Below are 19,942 nucleotides of genomic sequence, written 5' to 3'. Positions count from 1 at the left end.
TTCTATAAAACTTTTCTAAATGGAAGATGGATTTCAGAATTTTTCCAGCTTTCAATTCTATGTTAAGATAAGTAGATAAAGATTCATGGGAAGTCATTGGTAAATCTTACTCAAAGAGGGTATGTTATTTACTTTTTAGTTGAAAGATGATAAATGTTAGTTTAGTGTTGAAGAGCATAATTGCTTTACTTTGTTCACTGTTTATAAGTAGTTGTACATCATATAGGTAGTGGGCGCAGTGTATCTGTTATCAGTTTGTAGAGTCTTGGGATTTGATTTTTCTCATATGTGATAGTTGAAAAATGAGATTGTCTAATTTGACTTCATGTTAATTAGTACCATTGTCAAGTGATTGTATTTGTAATACTCTTTGATACCTGGCTCTGTATATGTTCTTGTACCACTTCTCCAGATTCAGATTTTACTTTCATCTGTGTTTGTTGTTTTTTCCAAATTAAAAAAAAATTGTAGTCCATGTATGCATATATACACACAGTCATACATGCGTAAATTTGTTCTTTTTATTTTTGGCTGTATGGGAGCTTGAACTCAGGCCCTCCAGCTCTTAGCCTTTTTGCCAAATGCTGGCTTTCTACCACTTGAACCACACCTCCATTTTTTGGCTTTTTGCTGGCTTCAAACCTCCATCCTCAAATCTTAGCCTCCTGAGTAGCTAGGATTTCTGTTGTGTACCTCTGGAGTCTGGCTAAATTTGTCATTTTTATAATTTCAAAGCATAGTTTCTCCTTTATTATTTCATTAGTTTGGGTTAAAAAAAAATATACCTTCTAGCTAGGTATCAGTGGCTCATGCCTGTAATCCTAGCTACTCACAAAGCTGAGATTTGAGGATCCTGGTTCAAAGTCAACCTTGGGGAAGAAAGTCCATGAGAGTCTTATCTCTGAAATGGCCAGAAATGTATCTGTGGCTCAAAGTGGTAGAGTACTTGCCATTAGCACAAAAACTCAGGAACAGTGCCCAGTCCCTGAATTCAAACCCAGGACAGGCACCAAAAATAAAACACAACAAAATACACCTTCTAATATTTTTTTCTTAAAATTGGCATACTTTTGATAAAATGCTTCTAGAGATAGGCTTTTGCTTACCTGGATGAAGAGATTGTGCTTCAGTTTCTGGTGGGTAAATTCTGAAAGCTTAGAACAGGCTGAGTTGATATATGGATCTAGAAATTAGAAAATGCTTTACCAGGGAAGTAGCATTTGAGATAGGTGCAGAAGATGAGGTCAGGATTTGGGAAGTAGTGAAAGAAGAACTAAAATCTCAACAAAGCTCAAAGCTTAGGTATGAGAAAAGTCTAGGGACTGTTTAAGAAATAAAAGCTATTTATTGAACTATTGAACTATGCTGAGCTCTGGCAGTTTATTAAATAAATTACATTGTATTTTCAGTATCACTGTATGAGAAAAGAATAATAATAATGTTATTATTATTATTATTTTGGGTCAGTTGTGGGGCTTGAACTCTGGGCCTGGGCGCTGTCCTGCAGCTCTTCAGCTCAAGGCTAGCGCTCTGCCACTTGAGCTACAGCACCACTTCTGATTTTCTGGTTGTTAATTGGAGATGAGGGTCTCACAGACTTTACTGCTCTGGCTGGCTTTGAACCATGATCCTCAGCCTCCTGAGTAGCTAGGATTACAGGCGTGAGCTACCGGTACTTGGCACAAATTATTTTGTTTTATAAATGAAGAAGTAAAAGTAAGCTCAAAAGAGTCAAGTATATGTACTTTGTTCATTGTCAGCAAAGTGACAGAGCCAGGATTCAGAGGGAATCATGCTGCCTTCTAAATGCCTTCCAATATTGAGTGTCCATGTGTTGAGTTGAATGTCAAGGAAAATAAGAGGTGGAGTGTCATCCAAGTCATAACTTTGGGAGCTTATTCCAGTAAGGTCTTTGAGGAGGGAATTATTCAGGTAATCTGCTTGAGAAGTAATAAGAACTTAGACTAGTGTGAAGGCAAGGCTTGACAGTTATTATGGAGGAGGAATGTATAAACCATTATTAGATTAATGAGGAGAGAATGAGATGACAGGAGTACATAAGTAACAATCAAAGCTGACTATCTACCTACACTTGGGTCACTTGTTTTCCAACATTTACTTTTGGCTCAGGTGCACACCTGTAATTCCATCTACTCTGGGCAGTGAGTTAGGAGAGCATGGTTTAAGGTCAGCCCCTGAAAAAAGTTAGCAAGACCCTGTTTCAAAAATAGCTGTATGTGGCAGTGTACACCTTTGGTTTCAGCTACTTTGGAGGCAGAAGTAGGAAGATTGAGATCTGAAGCCGGACTTGGCAGAGACACTACCTGAAAAATAAAGTAAAAAAAAGCAAAAGGACTCGGGGGAGCAGGGGAGCACTTGTCTAACAAGCTTAAGGCCCTGAGTTCAAGCTACAGAATTACAAGACAAAACAAAACCAACACAAAAGACCACATATTTCCTCTGTACTTGTTCCACCTTTATAGTTTTTCATTGATTTAATATATATTGTATCTATAAGGTATATAGGGAGTGAATCAGTAGCTGAGTTATTTATAACTTCCTGTCTAGTTTCCACTGCCACAATTATTTATTTATTTATTTTTGTCTGTTGTGGGCCCTGAACTCTGGGCCTGGACACCGTCCCTCAGCTCTTCAGCTGACGGCTAACACTCTACCACTTGAGCCACAGTGCCACTTCTGGCTTTTTATGCTTATGTGGTGCTGAGGAATCGAACCCAGGGCCTCATGCATGCAAGGCAAGCACTCTACCACTGAACCACCTTTCTAGCCCCCATTGCCACAATTTTTTTCCCTTCTTCATTTCATTCTCAACTCCACTATCTTGCCCCACTGCTCATCTTTGCTTCTATCTGGAATGATCTTTCTTCCATCTAAGTCAAGACTATCTAAGTCAAACTCTCAGATTGCTTTGCTTGACCTCTTTAATTAATTAACTAATAATTAATTTTTTGTTGGTCATGGGGCTTGAACTCTGGGCCTGAGGGCTGTCCCTCAGCTCTTCAGCTCAAGGCTAGCGCTCTACCACTTGAGCCACAGAGCCACTCCCGGTTTTCTGGTCATTAATTGGAGATAAGTGTTTCATGGCCTTTCCTGCCTGGGCTGGCTATGAACCTCGATCCTCAGATTTCAGCCTCCTGAGTAGCTAGGATTATAGGTGTGATCTGTAGGCGCCTGGCTTTGACCTCTTTAATTTTAACCTCTCTCTTTTTGAACTTGAGAAGCAACCGTGTAATATGAAGGTGTGATCAAGCCATCCTTGGTTTGAATCTGGGCTTTGCCACTTTACCCTCTGTGAATTGGAATGCAGTTCTTTTCTTTTTCTTTTTTTGGGGACCAGTCATGGGGCCTGAACTCTGGGCCTGGGCACTGTCCCTCAGCTCTTCAGCTCAAGGCTAGTGCTCTACCACTTGAGGCACAGCCCCACTTCTGACTTTTTTTCTCTTTGCTTATGTGGTACTGAGGAATCGAACCCAGGGCCTCAGGTATGCAAGGCAAGTGCTCTACCACTGAGCCACCTTCCCAGTCCCGTGGAATGCAGTTATTTTCTTAAGGTTTGTATTATTTATCTTCCAGATGCAGTTCCTTCCCATATGTTGCTTTCTTTTCCCCTTTTAAGCATGGTACCTAATTTGTTAATGCTTTTGTTACTTAGCCATAGTGTACAACTTGGGAGCAGTAGAGACTGTATCTCCTTTTATATTTTCCATATTCAAACTTGGTTACTTGTTGAATGACTCTAATAAGCTTAATGAATGTTATTTTTTTTGATTAAAGAAAATGAACCAATATGGAGTTTTTCATACTAAAGCCCAAGATAAAAAAATTTTTTTCTAAAGTAATATTCATGATTTGATATTCTTTGAGTGTTTGCTCTTAGCTTAACTCTTAGATTTGGCATATAGTTGCTGACAGATTTCGTGTTCTTTCTTTCCTCAGCTCTGTACTTACCACATTTCTCAGTTTTTTTTTCATAAGTTTTTGTGGATTTCTACAATGATACAGCTAAGGGGAGGAGTTTAGCTCATAAAACCAGTGGCCATTTTACTATTGTAGATACGAGCAGACACAAACTGAATTTAGATGGTTTGCATTTCTACCCTGATACTTTTTTTCGGTATACCGTGGTATTGATGTTTCTCAAACATTCTTTAATTACTACTAAAAAAATTAAGAGGTTTAAACAGTTTTCTTAGTGTACCAATACTGGGACTTGAATTTATGGCTAGGGTACTGACCCTGAGCTTTTTAGCTCTAGGCTGGCACTCTACCACTTGAGCCACAGCTCCACTTCTGGCTTTTCGGTGGCTAATTGGAGATAAGAGGCTCATAGACTTTCCTGCCTGGGCTGGCTTCAAATCATAAAATTAGATACTGCTTCCTGAGTAGCTAGGATTATGGGCATGAGGCACGAAGGTCTGCCAAAAAAACCCAAAAAACAATTTGGAAAAACTTAAGGGAATATAGTATATTTTAGATTTCTTAAGCAGGGGCTGGGAAGGTGGCTCAGTGGTAGAGCCTTGTATGCCTGAGGCCCTGGGTTCGATTCCTCAGCACCACATAAGCAAAAAGAAAAAAAGCCGGAAGTGGCGCTGTGGCTCAAGTGGTAGAGCACTAGCCTTGAGCTGAAGATCTGAGGGACAGTGCCCAGGCCCAGAGAGTTCAGGCCCCACGACTGAACCAAAAAAAAAAAAAAAATTTTCTTAAGCAATAAAAATGAAATAAAAGACTTATATGAAACATGTGCTATTGAATCCTTTGGGAAGATAGATGCTATATTTGTCTTAACTCTGAGATCTGAAATGAGTGTGTGTGTGTGTGTGTGTGTGTGTGTGTGTGTGTGTGTGTGTGTGTGTGTGTGTGTGTGTGTGTGTGTGTGTGTGTGTGTGTGTGTGTGTGTGTGTGTGTGTGTGTGTGTGCGCGCGCGCGCGCGCGCGCGCGCGTTTATATGTTTGTGCTGGTTGTTGGGCCTGAATTCCATGGCCTGGGTGCGGTCCCTTAGCTGTGTTTAAGTACTTAAGTACAGTTCTACTTTTGGCTTAATTGGTGATTAAATGGAGATAAGATTCTCACAAACTTTCTAGCCTGGGGCTGGCTTTGAACTGAAATCTGTAGATCTCTGCCTCTGGAGTAGCTAGGATTACAGGCTTAAGCCACCAGCCTCTGACTGGTGTATAGATTTTTGAATGTCAATTGACATAATCCCTTATGAGTTTGTATGGACTTCCAGGAAGCCAAGAGATGATTGAGTTATATTTTGGGAAATGGTTGTAAAAGTGCATAACACAGAACTTTATGTTTAGGGACCAGCGAGGTCGGACCTTGTGTGGGGTAATGAGGATTGGACTGGTTGCAAAAGGCTTACTGATTAAGGATGATATGGACTTGGAGCTGGTTTTAATGTGCAAGGACAAACCCACAGAGACCCTGCTAACTACAGTGAGAGATAATCTTCCTGTACAGATTCAGGTGAGTATGGTTTAATTGCATCTTAACAGGAGAATTTAAAAACAAAAAAATCAGGCATTGGCCTTGATGAATTTATTAGGAAGAATTGATCAGGTGAGTAAGCACAGACAGAAAGAATGCTACTAGTGTGGGCCAATAGCTGATTAGTACTCGAAATATACTTACCAGATTACACAGTGGCTATTAAGGCACAGTCTTAAACATTTGAATTATACCTTACTGAAAGTCTTTTTCTTTGTTTCTTTCTTTCTTGCTTGCTTTCTCTCTCTTTCTCTCTCTTCCTCTTTCTCCCCTCCCCTCTTTTTTTCCCTCCCCTCCCCTTCCCTCTTCTCTCCTCCCCTTTCTTCCCCTCCCCACCCTTCCTCTCCCTTCCCCTCCCTTCTCCTCTGTAGTTCTCTGGTTTAAACTCAGGACCTCTATTGACAGGCAGGTCACTTGGACCCCACCCTTAAGACCAGAATCCGTTTTTTCCAAACTAGAGGTCTTGGCATTATCCATTATCCACTTCTTGGAAGAGTTGGTCCAGGTGCAAGAAAGAATTTAAATGTCAATGAGAGCCTATATTACTAGACTTTTAGACTTTACTTTCAAATTGAAGAGTCAATTGTCTGTTCGGTTCATAGAAAGTCTTTTTCTTTGCTTTAAATGTTTTTGGCTTTGCACTTCGAAAAATTTAGTATTGGTATGCTCTCTGGAGAATGCTACTGAAGGCTAAAAGCTCCTCAGGGCTAAAGGTAGGGTCTGGGGCTCAGGTCATCCCTGTCCTGCCAGCTAGCTTCAGGGGCAGTGTTCAACAGTGAATGGGAACTGGTAATCATCTTTCAGTTTTAGATGCATTAGATATATTTTATGTGATTGAATTATAGTGGTTCCTGTCACAGAGTTGTTAGCCTTGTGGTCCAAACCTTGAGTTGTTGAATGTTCCTGTTTGTTTTACACATTTTCCTGTACTTACCAAATGGACTTCAAAACTCTCTCTTCTGATAATATTTGGGACCCTTTTATTATTCTTTCTTAAATCTTAAGTGTTTTTTTTTTTAGAACTGGGGTTGGAACTTGGCCATGTTCTTGCTAGTAAAATTTGCTTTCCCTAAGTGAAAGAAGATACTTGGCTTTTCATTTTCAATTTCGATGAAGAAATGGTTCCTGATATTTCAGGAAATTATTTTAAGTGTGGCCTTCACATTTTCCCCTCTACTCTACTTGAATAGTGTTTGTGTGGAATAACAATCTCTGATATGACTTTTCAAAAAATAAAGGGCCTGGGAAGATGGCTCAGTGGTAGACTGCTTGCCTTGCATGCATGAGGCCTGGGTTCCATTCCTCAACACCACATAAACAAAGTGGTGCTGTGGCTTAAGTGGTAGAGCACTAGCTTTGAGCTGAAGAGCTGAGGGACCAGTGCCCAGGCCCATAGTTCAGACCACACAACTGTCAACAAACAAACCAAAAAAAAACGCAAGCTTTTTTCTGAACATTTACTATAGCAAAACTTCAGTTTTCTAAGTACTTTAATTGAAGTTTTAAACAAATGTACCTTTCAGTGATTCTAAAACTTCTTACTCAAAGGAGAATAAAATGACAAACCCCAAATCACTTAAAATTAGTCCACAACTCATACTTTGCCTGTTACTTTTGATGTATCTTATGGTGATCTGTGTGCATTACTAAAAATTGAGTTTGACTTATTCTCCAATAGATACCTTTTATGGCATTTTGCCGGCAAAGCGAATGTTAAGCAGTTTGCTGCTGCTGCTGGTTATGGTTCTTCATTCATCTGGCTGATTGGTCTAAATGATGTGTTTGTAAGGGAAGTGTAGAAAAGAAGTTACTTGTTTATACTCATCCGTTTTTGACTTTTGTCAAAAAAGCTATCATAGAGAGTATTCTGAGCTATTTGTTATTCTACCATAGTTGGCTATAATACTTTGAAGAGCATCATTGCATAATGGTGTTGCTGACATTTTTCTTAAATATTGGAAAGATTGGTTTTAAATATTGTTTCATCATTGTATGTGTGTTTGACATTGTAATTATTTTATTTAGAGGTAAAGAAAAGATTTGCTTATAAGTTGGGATTACAGAAATGTTATTCCCCCTTCCCCCAAGGTACAGAGCTAGTTAAGGACTTTAGGGATTTTAATCTAATTAATTGTATGTTTTTGAAATCTTGTTGACTTTCAGAAACTGACAGAAGAAAAATACCAAGTGGAACAATGTGTAAATGAGGCATCTATTATAATTCGGAACACAAAAGAGCCAACATTAACTCTGAAGGTGATACTTACTTCCCCTCTAATTAGGGACGAATTGGAGAAGAAGGATGGAGGTACACGTGTGTATATATATATATATGCATATATATACATATATATGTATTGTTTTGTTTTGTTCATCTAAGAATTCTCTTCAGTGCTATGTTAATATGCTTCATAGCTTTAGAAAATCATAGTTTCATTTGTTTTATGGCATTCATACTATTTTAAATAGTGTTTTTCTACATAATTAGTATTTCTCAAAAATGTGCAATATCAAAATATAAAATATGTTCATTAAAAAACTTGATCTTAACCATGTGAACCTAACCATTTGTTTTTCTATTTTACTGTATTTAACATTACATTAAGTAATTAGCCAATATTAGCCAAATATTAGCCATCTTAGTCTATGTATTTTGTCTGGGTCTCATTTTAGGATTAGATGTGGTCCAAATTAGAATTGTTTTCAAAGACACTCATTTCAAAATTACTTACATATTGCTATTGACTTCTAATAGCTATATTACTTGTGTAAATTTTCTGACTTACTTAATTACCCATGCTCAGATGTGTTATAATAGTGTAAAGGGTATGAACTGGGGATTCTTAAAACCTCTTAAAGAGTCTTGTAAGTATGCTATATGTTAGAATTATGAATTACATTTTCTTCTGAAGTTAAAAAGAACTTAGCATTTATATGACATTGTTATCCTCATAAAAGTAGAGTATGAAATCTTATTATTGGCAGTTTTGAGAAGTAATGATGGAATTGTGGTGAGCTTCTTTTCCTAATGCTTTTGGTAGCTTGTTTCTCAGTCCTGTACCAAGAAATTTGCCTTGTGATAATTTTTCCTGTGTAAAACCTTTGAACAACTGGTACTCTGTCATGACAGTTTTGAGGCACTCTGTGGGCAATTGTGAAAAGAAATAGTGATTAGCTTCATAGTTTAAGTTGGTGATAAGGGTCTAAAAAGATACATTTATTATATAAAGTTCTAAAGTTTTGATTTTTGGTTGGCATGATTTATAGAATCTTTCAACTAAAAATGATAGACCCTCAAAAACATTTATTTTTGTGCTGCTACTAGAGCTTGAACTCAGGGCCTTCTACTTTTTCTGCTCATGTCTGGTGTTCTACCACTTGAGCCATACCTCTGATTCAATACTTTAGTCTTTTTTGGGAGAATGATGGTATCTGCTGGTACTCAAGCTTGAACTCTGGTCTTCCTCTTGCTCAGCTTTTTCTACTCAGGACTGGTGCTCTACCACTTGAATCACTTCTCTAATCTTCATAGATTACTTTTAGAGAACCTTGTTTAGGGTTGACTAAAGTTACGGATTTTATATACAATGATATTATAAGCAAGATATATTTCTGACTCATACTTTAAGCAAAGTATATCTAATCTATAGTGGTTTTATGCTTAATACCGTTTTCTCCTAAATATAGTATCTATAGCACCTCTGAAGAGGTTCAGTACTAGATGCCAGTCCTAGGGCTTGAACGAAGGGCCTGGGCTAGCACTTGAACCACAGTTCTACCAAGAATCTTGCCATTTGATAACTAGCTTTTTGCTGGTTAATTGGAAATGAGAATCTCATGGACTTTCCTGCCTGGGCTGGCTTTGAGCTGTGGTCCTCAGATCTCAGCTTCCTGATTAGCTAGGATTATAGGCAGGAGCTACCAGTACCTGGTATAAATGAAATAACTTTTTTTTTTTTTAACAGCAGTTCTGATTTCTGATATGTCAGTGTTAATCTTGGTAAGCTGTATTCTTCTTGACCTATAATTTCTAAGTAGAATTATAATTAGAGGTCTTAATAGAAATCATTTGAGTATAGGAAGTTGGGAAAAAAACCAGGTTGTCAAAGACAAAGTTAATTATGTTTGCTTATGCCTACTGATATCCTTTCCAACCTCTTTGGATATAAGATGTCAGATCCCCTACCTGTGATTTTGTTGTACCTTTCAGTGATGCCTTTAAGCTTATATAGCTTGTTGTCATTCTAATCTTTCTTTTTTTTTTTGGCCAGTCCTGGGGCTTGAACTAAAGGCCTGGGCATTATCCCTGAGCTTTTGCTTAAGGCTAGCACTCTACCAATTGAGCCATAGCGCCATTTCTGGCTTTTTCTGTTTATGTGGTACTGAGGAATGGAACCCAGGGCTTCATGCATGCTAGACAAGCGCTCTGCAACTAAGCCACATTCTCAGCCCCTGTCCTTATAATCTTTTTTTTTTTTTTTTTTTTTTTGGTCGGTTGTGGGACTTGAACTCTGGGCTTGGGCGCTAACCTTCAGCTCTTCAGCTCAAGGTGAGCGCTCTACCGCTTGATCCACAGCACCACTTCCCTGTCCTTGTAATCTTAATTTTTGTTTTAGACAAGCTGAAAACAGATTTTTGGTGTTGAAATAGTATTTACTTACTATTACTACAAAGAGGTCTGTAATAAAGTAGAAGAGTTTAAGGCATTAGGTAGTAAGGATCCCAAGACTTCTATGAGCTGACTAATGTGTGAAATTAGGAAAGGCAAAGGAATCAGTTTGGATCTAATATTTTATACTTACTTCCTCTCCTTTTGCATGGCAACAAGATTTACTTTGCTATAGTCCTTCCCAGCCCTGTCTACTCTTCGTACAATTTACTCATTTTGTCTAATCTGGGTTTTGTCAAACACAGTTGTGTGTGTGTGTGTGTGTGTGTGTGTGTGTGTGTGTGTGTGTGTGTGTGTGTGTGTGTGTGTGTGTGTGACAGTTTGTGTGTGTGTGTGTGTGTGTGCACGCGTACATGCATGTGTGTGAGCGCACGTGCACGTGCGTGCACAAACACATGCCAGTATGCCAGTCCTGGGGCTTGAACTCAGGGACCCTTAGCATGTTTTGTTCACAAGGCTAACATTCTGCCACCTGAGCCAACTACTTTTGGCTTTTTGGTGGTTCATTGAAGATAAATGTCTCACAGACTTTTCTGCTCATGATCACCAGATTTCAGCCTCTTGAGTAGCTAGGATTATAGGAACGTGCCACTGGCACCAAGCCTAAACACAATCTTTATTCTTTGCTAGGTTTTGTGTTTGTTTTTTGTTTTTGACAATTGAATGAACATTTGAGTTCTGGGCTCTGAAGCTCTGTTTGCTCATTCTAGACACTCTTTTCAGCTGCATGAGATAAAAGTACAGGATGCATTTAGGTTCAGAGAATTTCTGGGATTGAAAGGTAGCTACCATCCCTGTCCTGTTTTTTTCTATACCTTTAAATAAGTTTTTACTCATTTTCTTTCTCAGAATAAACAGACATAAACTTTGTGGCATCTCTTATCCTTGTAGTATCTTATAGTATCTTGACTTTATTCAATTCACAATACATACCCTGTCACACAATCCTCCTCCTCCAATTATTGTCATATAACTGGGAAAATCTGAGAGAGAAAAACATAGCTGAGCTAGGTACTGGGATTCAAACCTGTAATCCCAGCTACTTGTGGTTATGGGTTGCTTATTTGGAGGATTTCTGTGAGCGGCTAGTCCCAGGCAATAATCTCTTTTTTATTATTAGAAGGTTTATTAGAGGACCATATTTGCCCCAGAGAGAGAGAGAGCGCACATGGCAGCCTCTATCTAGGTAGCAGCAGGGTCTGGGGGATAGGAAGTGAGGTAGATGGAAGTTCAGGTGAGTCTGGGTGGAAAGAGGGAGGGGCCAGCAGGTCTGGGTGAAGCTGAGGACCAAAGGTGGGCATAATGCTTACACTTGAACTCTAAGCCCTGGGTGATGTCCCACAGCTCTTCAGCTCAAGGCGAGTACTCCACCACTTGAACCACCTCTGGTTTTCTGGTGGTTTATTGGAGATAAGAGTCTCACGGACTTTCCTGGCCAGTCTGGCTTTGAACCGCGATCCTCAGATCTCAGTCTCCAGAGTAGCTCGGATTACAGGTGTGAGCCACCGGGGCCAGGCTCGCTTGGCTTTTTTTCTGTGGAAGGATGGCACTTGAACCACATGGCTCCACTTCCATGGCTAGGCTCCACTTCCATGGCTGGTTGTTTTTATAAGATGATCGAAACCACACACACACCCCTCACGACAACGTTTTTATAAGATGATCAAAACGACACACCCACACACACCCACACCCACACCCACACCCCCACACCCTCAGGCCCCGCCTCCGCGACTGAGCTCTCCCGCGGTGAGGGCGTGGTCTCGGGGACTGTACCATACTTGAGTGGCCTGTACCATACTTGAGTGGCCGTCAGAACCGAGCAAGGGAGGCTTATGCTTATGGTTGCCATGGGAGGAGTGGCTGAAGTCCCTCGCTTACGATTTTGAGTTGCACCATGCTGCCGTCGTCGTCGGTGCGCTACTCACTGTCCAGGCAATAATCTCTTAAGATCTCTATCTTTCAAAAAAGCTAGGTATAGTAGTGCATGCCACTAACCCCAGTTAGGTAGAAACCAAAAGTAGAACAATTATAACCCATGCTTGTATGTGAAACCCTGTGTGAAATAAAATGAGAGTAAAAAGGGTCTGGTTGTAGCTCAAGTAGTATAGTGCTTGCCAAGCAAGCATAGGGAGGGTCTTGAGTTCAAACTTTGGTACCACTGTTCCCTTCCTGCCTAAAAATGGAAAAAAAAAATGAAATGGAAAAGCATGATAGAGAGCAGCTAGAAACCAAAGAATCATCAAGTTTATCTTGGCATTGTCTGTGCAGAAGTAAATTGGAATCATAGTAACCACTTGTTCCAGATCACATTTTTTTACATGTCCATACTACACAATGATTATCTGTGGTATCTATGTTACCATCAATGTTCTGATCATTTGCCTGAAAGCCTTCTAGAATTACAAATTTCCCTGTATAGTATGTTTTCTTCTAAAGAAGGCATAGGAGATAAAAGCACAGACCTTGTATGTGGTAGTCTAGTGTACAGTTCTTAACTCCATTAGTTAGTATTGCCTTGTGAGTTTGGGCAAGTTTCTTTATTTTAAAATATGGATAATAAACACTTTACAAAGTTGTTCAAAGGTTGAGAGAATTTATATAATGTGAGTTGTATAACATTGTTATAAAATAGTTGCTTAGTAAATATTGGTAGTTAGTCACTTACTAAAGATTGAAGTGCAAAATCATTTACTCAGGCTGCCTTAACAATCAGAGTAAATGTGTATTGTAGGTTTAGAGACCTATACCTAAACATAGCTAACTCAAACACTCATTGAAGTATAGTATTAGATTCAGCATGCAGTGTTTTCTGTAGTGTTAATAATGATCTGTTTTATTTTTTAATGTACGATCCATTGATGATAGGAAAGTTTTCCTGTCCTTGTCCTTTATCCATAGCACCTAGAATGATAACCTAATTAAATTACCAAAAGAATACTACATCTAAGTCTATAGAGTGAATAGATATAGTCAGCATATAGTCTGATTAAGTAATACTGTCCAGTGTATAAGAAAGAAGCATTAAAATGGGCAGCACCTCATAAGTCAAGTACTATATTATTGAAGATCTAGTTTTGTTAATATATCTTATAACCTGTGTGTGACAAGAATTTCTCGTGTGTGATTTATTAAAAACAACAACAAACAAATCCTCACAACAGCCCTATAAGGTAGATATTGCCCTGTTTTATAAGTGAGAAAAAAATCTCACGTTTTGCCCAGTTCCTCTGACTCAAAGTCTGGTATGCAGTCCATTTTCCCATTCCTGTCTGGGGTCACTGCATGAACACTTTAGATAATCTAGTCATTCTGATTATCACACAGTCTCAGCTTCTTTTGGTGCTTGTGATTTCAAACCAGAAATGTATTTTCTGTTGGGAATAATAAATAGTATTTTTAAAAAATTAATTAGACTCCACATAGAAAACTAAAGACTCTTTTTGCTTAAGACAAACTTTGAAATTGACAGAGAAGTTGTCTTAGCATCCCTTTCCTCATATTGGTGCCAGTGTGTCTCTTCTTGGGAGTTCACTGGCATGTGACCTTTTAGAGTCAAGGTGTAGATTCCAGAAATCACAACTGGGATTCTGATAATATTGCAGACTTTGTTTTCCTACCCTACCCAACTAAGTGTGTGGCTTCCAGAGCATATTAGCATAATTTTAGCATAATTTGGCATAGCTATTAGCATAAATGATCAGAACCAAGCTCTGTGGTCTCTCTTATTGCTACATCTACCGACAGGTTGAATCCTACTACAGCATTGGATCCTAATGTTTTCCATGAACAGTGGCTTGGGGAATAATGTCTTCTTTCCAGAAAACTTCAAGGAATTGAATGTGAAGGGGCCACTAGGATATTCTTGAGGCTAACTTACAAGTTCTGTTAGCATGAACTTAGTAGCTCAGCATCATATTGTCTGGGAAGCTGTCATGAAATCCCAGCTCATTTGTTTTGCTATTGAAAAATATAATTCCTATTTAACACAGTCAACTTTGGCTTTTTGTTCACCCCATCTCTAGGCTAGTGTTTTTGTTAACAGAGGCATGTGGTTAGTTTGCATTTAAGGCACTGAGAGAAACTGACAAACATTTCTCGTATGGTGTGATTCTGTTCACTGATCTAACCTCTAATCAAATAAGCAGGTTTAGGCATATTAGACTACAGTGTTCCTTTTGTTCAGAATGTTGTATGTACCTTCATGCCCTGATGCCAGGTTACTGAGTAAGAGTGGGTTTTTTGGGGTGGGGTGGGGTGAGGGGAAGGGTTCTGGGCCTTGAACTCAGACTTGAGTGCTGTTCCTGAGCTTTTGTGCTCAAGGCTAGTATTTTACCATTTGAGCCACAGCTCCACTTCTGGTTTTTTGGTGGTTAATTGAAGATAAGAGTCTCATGGTCTTTCCTGCTGGGGCTGGCTTTGAACCACAATCCTCAGATCTCAGCCTCCTGAGTAGCTAGGATTACAGGTATGAGCCACTGGCCCCCTAAAACTTTTTCTTTGCTTTGGTATTTTTGTCAACATTCTATCCTAAACTCATATTCTTGCCTGTTTAACTGGTCATTGTAGGAAAAAAATGAAATCACTCACAGTTCTATTGTTTCCTACTAATGATTCTGAAATGTATTTTTTTTTATCAGAAAAGGTTAGCTCTGTAAAAAATTTTGAAATACCAAAAAAAGAAGAAACACCTTATATTGAAGTCCAAAAATGTTGTTGAGGTTCTGTTACCAGAAGTGGCAATGTTTTTCTAGCAACACTTCTCTGATTGTCAAGTTAATAAAAATTTTAAAAATCAATCAAAATATATAAAGCTATATATTAATCATATAATGAACTAGGGAAACTGGACATAACAGTAGCATTTGAATTTATATCATTTGATATAAAAACTTTGAAGATGAAATCAGTAGTTTTATCTCCTGCTGCTTCTCATGAGTATTGAAACAGTTTGGGTCTTTTGACTTTTTGACTATCAGAGCATGAAGAAACATGGCCATTCTGGTGGTGATGTAAAGGGAATCTGTTGGAAGACTTCTGTTTAGTGCCTGTCCCTTTCATCTCTTTTTGGTATAATCTGTTGTCTCCAAATGTTGACTGTCTGTAGCAAGCTGATGCCTTGATTTTATTTTTTTAAATAACAGTTTGTAATTCTGAGTTTGAGATAAATAATTCATCAAAATATTTTTCTATTGTTCCCAGTTACAAATTACCTGTGTTGCAATCAGAGTAAAATATTTATATGCTCTGACCACTGAATGAAACACTAGAAAATAAAAGAAGACTTTTGGCTTGCCTTGTCTTTTTCTGTCTAAACTTCCTGTACTTCATTTGCCTCTTCCCTTGTTTCCCTCTTCCTGACATTCCTACTTCTAAGATTGTAGACTGAAACTTGGCTTGCTTTACTGTTAATTTAAAAATTGGAATTACAAAAAATAAACAAGATTCATGCTTTTCATTTGAGTTATGCTACTTAAAGTCAGTCAACCTTTGACATGTTTAACTTTTAAGAGATTCTAATCATTTATAATACTTTGTTTTGTTATGAGCTTTACATCGATGCTTGTGTTGACAACAATTAACCATTTTGTCATTACAGCATTAAAATGAGTTGTGTGTCTTTGAAGACAAAATTGAGCAAGTGCAGGAGCTAAATTACCTATAATATCTATACCATAAATCCACATTAATAGTTCCATTTTATAAGCAGAAAGGGGCTGGTAATGGAATGAAGTACCATATAGTGATTTTTGTTTGAAGAGGTTAATGGGAAGCAATGCAAGTATCTGCTGTAGAGCTCACTTGGTCAGAAAATAAGTGTATAGCACTTGATCCTTTAGAGTATTGGAGTAAATAAAGAGAATCTACAGTTGTTTCTTAGTAGATTTGTTTTCCTTTGGGCATTATGCCTTCAGGTTTAGTTGGTGTTTTTTTGTTTTTTGTTTTTGTCCTTGATGGAGCTTAAACTCAGGGCCTGGGCACTGTCCTTGAACTTTTTGGCTCAAAGCTAGCACTCTACAGCTTTGAGCTATAGCACCATTTCTGGTTTTCTGGTGATAACTAAGAAAATAAAAGAAAATCAGTCTTCTTATGTGCCATCTCTTAAAAAATATGTCTTTTTCACCTAGCCCATACCAAATGTATTACAATAATACTGTGATGAGAATCCTGAAGGGAAATGTTGGTGTGCTCTTCTACATTTAGGAGAGGTCTAAAGAGAAAATGATATATCTGACTTAATTAGATTAGACAAAGTGTGTTGCTTCAGAAACCATTTGTGGGGCTGGGAAAGCGGCTCTGTAGTAGAGTGCTTGTCTTGCATGCTTGAGGCCCTGAGTTCGATTCCTCAGCACCACATAAGCGGAAAAAGCTGGAAGTGGTGCTGTGGCTCAAGTGGTAGAGTGCTAGCCTTGAGCTAAAGAGTTGAGAGACAGTGCCAAGGCCCAGAGTTCAGGCCCCACAACCTGAAAAAAAAAAAAAAAATCAGTCCGGCCATGTAAACACAGATTTAATGACATGTGACACTTGTGTATCAGGTATGGTTGTTATATGTTAGAATTTTTAATGCTGCCATGAGCCATGTAAACCAGGTTTAAATTGTTAAGGCAGTCAAACATTCTTTTAGTTACTGGGTTTTTGTTTTTTCTCTTCTCTTTTTCTTCTCTTCTCTTCTCTTTTTCTTTTCTTTTCTTTTTTTGTGCACCTGTCCTGGGGCTTGAACTCAAGGTCTAGGCATTGTCCCTGAGCTTTTCTGCTTAAGGCTAGTGCTCTACAATTTAAGTCACAGCTCCATTTCCAGCTTTTGGGTGTTTAATTGGAGAAAAGAGTTTCATGGACTTTCTTGCACCTGGCTGGCTTTGAACTCTTGGAGTAGCTAGGATAATAGGCATGAGTCACTGGTACCTGGCTTGTGTTAACTTGTGTGTGTCTGTGTGTGTGAGCCAGTCCTATGCCTTTAACTCAGAGCCTGGGCACTGTCCCTGACCTTTTTTGTTCAAGGGACTTGAGCTACAGCTCCACTTCAGCTTTTTTGATTAATTGGAGTTAAAAAAGTCTCACAGACTTTATTGCCTGGGCTGACTTCCAACTGCAAACCTCAGATTTCAGCCTTCTGAGTAGCTAGGGTTACAGATGTTAGTGAGCTACCAGTGCCCAGCTGAGTTATATTTTCTTTCTTTTTTCTTTTTTTTAAAGAATATGTAACTTGAAATGTATTTCAATCTAGATTTGTAGTTTTAATAATTTTGGCTCAGAAAAAGATTAATGAGAGAGCTTCAGGGCTACTCTTGAATTCTCATCAGTGGGTTTCTATTGGTGGTATCTTGTTGAATGAGTTTAGTAAGTTGCAAGTAAATTTCTTTTCGCATATTCAATATATCTTCAATATGTCTGAAATTGGTTATTATTTGAAAGTTTCAATTTTCCTTAAAAATTTATCAGTGATCAGAATGCCTTTGAAAAAGAGGATGTTACTTTATACTCTACCAAAGGAAAAAGTGCTATGTACTTATTTTGTGTGCTATGATGTTATACATGCTTATTAATAAGATCCCAGACTGTAAGAAACTGGTTACCTATTTTTTATCTAAATGAATACCTTCATACTCTCTTGTACTTATGCACAAATCCTGCTTTGATGACTTTAAATAATTGTGTACATAATTAAAAAAAACAAAGCTAAATTATGAAAATTTCTGGGAATCTTATTAGTTCACTCAGATCCTGTTCTTTTTATTTTTTATTGTTTGGTAATTTGAGAGGAATCCCTTTTCAAATTGTATCTGTCTCTCTTTATCCCATTTATTAATAGAAAATGTTTCGATGAAAGATCCTCCGGACTTATTGGACAGGCAAAAATGCCTGAACGCCTTGGCGTCTCTTCGACATGCCAAATGGTTTCAGGTTGGCCTTTTGTTATTATCTTACTATTATTCTAGCCTTGTGCAGGTTTCATTTGGAACACCTGCCACTTCCTAGTTTCTGTGTGCTATATAAAATGGGGATATTTTCTAGCTCATAGGGTTGTTGTTGGAATGAATGAATCAATTTAGGATCAAATGCCTAGTATAGCTTCTATTAAAGTTAATGATGTTTTATCACAATTCATTTGGCTTAGCACTCTGAACTTTGAGTTGTGGATTGTAAATAAAAACATAGAAAAGCTAAAAGTTAATATAGGCTGTTGTTTGGAATGGAGTAGCCATGAGGCTACAAGAATTTTTAAATTGCACTCCTTTCACTTGAACACCAGCATTTTTGGAACACAATTTACTATTTTGATTTCATTTTCTTGGTTTGCTTGAAAACCATTGAATGACTTACTAATTAGTGTTCACTGTAAACAACTTATCCATGATCAATGTGCTTAAAATGAAGAATGGATTTCAAAAGGGATATTGGAATCATTTTGTTTGTTTTAGGCAAGGGCAAATGGATTAAAATCATGTGTAATTGTCCTCCGAATTCTGCGTGATTTGTGCAACAGAGTCCCCACATGGGCACCACTGAAAGGATGGGTAAGTAGTTAAGTGTGGTTAAAGGCAAGTTCTGAAGCGATAGCAGTGTGGAAATCCTGTAAAAACGATATTACTATAATAAATGACATTAGCTAAGGGATGCGTTATGTGTTTTTTTTTTTTTTGCCCCAGAAAAAAATTATGCATCTTTTTATATGAATTGTATTTTTAACTAGTTTCTTCTACCTTCTTATATTCATGTTTCAGAACCTGAATTTTTTTTTTTCTGACAAAGAGGTTTTATAGCTTTTAGAAGTGTCTTTCTGTCCTCACCTCTGCACTGTGATAGTTGATTAACTATTGGGCAACTGGTTACCTACTGTCCATGAAAGTCTAATTAGCTGGCCCTTTCAGTGTATCTCTTATTACAGAGGATATTTATGTAATAGACTTGTATAAGGAACCTGTAATTTTATATTCTCTTTAAGTGGAGACACTTAAAAATAAGTTCATGTTAGTAATTAAAGTTATACAAAGAGTATACTTAACTAGATTATATCATTGACATTGACTTAATTGGGAAAGTATTATGCCTGACCAATCAATAAAGACTACAATTTAAGAATGTTGTGAAGCAATTGAAATAAAGCTGTCAAGAGTCATCTATAAAGTAATCAACATTTCTTTGTTTTGTGATATTCAATTTATTAGCTATGAAGATTGGTTCCTTTTTTTCTAATTGTAATACTTGGATCAGGCTGTCTGAAATTTTGTTCTTACATGATATATTTATAGTTTAAGTGTTTCTTAAGTTAAATGGGATTTAGGTAGCCTGGATTTGTACATTGGCTAGTTACTAGCTATTACTAACTTACATGAAGGCTTGGTCATAGTTTCTTTATAGAGTATTAATTTTTCTGTTGTTACAACAGTATCTTCAGAAAATGTCTCAAAAATACTTGACTTAAAAAATTGAGTTGGGTTAAAGATAGCAGGCCTTAAATGTTAAATTGTCTACGTTTTTGGCTTCCCTTATAGATAGAAATGTCAGCTCACATTTAACTGGAATCCCTTTTAACACTTGGTGCATGTACTAATTTGTAATTTAATATCTTCTAGCCACTAGAGCTTATATGTGAAAAGTCTATAGGTACTTGTAATAGACCTTTGGGCGCTGGGGAGGCCTTGAGACGAGTAATGGAGTGTTTGGCATCTGGAATACTACTTCCTGGTAAGGGTTTCAAACTCTGGAGGCAGAAGAATCAGAAAAACCTCATTTTAGTAAAATTGTCTACACATACATTAAATT

The 19,942-nt window shown here is 37.8% G+C and overlaps 1 protein-coding gene across 5 annotated transcripts in view; it reads left to right on the top strand.

The window, feature by feature from the left end:
• Positions 1 to 19,942, top strand: part of Strbp (spermatid perinuclear RNA binding protein) — a 114,839-nt gene that overhangs the window by 55,791 nt on the left and 39,106 nt on the right. For all 5 annotated transcript variants that reach the window (XM_070013244.1, XM_070013236.1, XM_070013235.1 and 2 more), the window contains exons 4-8: positions 5,322 to 5,487; positions 7,672 to 7,816; positions 17,988 to 18,079; positions 18,598 to 18,693; positions 19,753 to 19,864. In XM_070013244.1, the coding sequence (XP_069869345.1) occupies positions 5,322 to 5,487; positions 7,672 to 7,816; positions 17,988 to 18,079; positions 18,598 to 18,693; positions 19,753 to 19,864 (611 nt within the window). The remainder of the gene's footprint in view (positions 1 to 5,321; positions 5,488 to 7,671; positions 7,817 to 17,987; positions 18,080 to 18,597; positions 18,694 to 19,752; positions 19,865 to 19,942) is intronic.

This window comes from Dipodomys merriami, unplaced genomic scaffold, assembly GCF_024711535.1.
Source record: "Dipodomys merriami isolate MVZ:Mamm:240054 unplaced genomic scaffold, mDipMer1.0.p SCAF_11, whole genome shotgun sequence".
In the NCBI taxonomy this organism is placed as follows: Eukaryota; Metazoa; Chordata; class Mammalia; order Rodentia; family Heteromyidae; genus Dipodomys; species Dipodomys merriami.
Note: the sequence above shows the minus strand (reverse complement) of the source record. Positions and strands in the feature narration are given on the sequence as shown.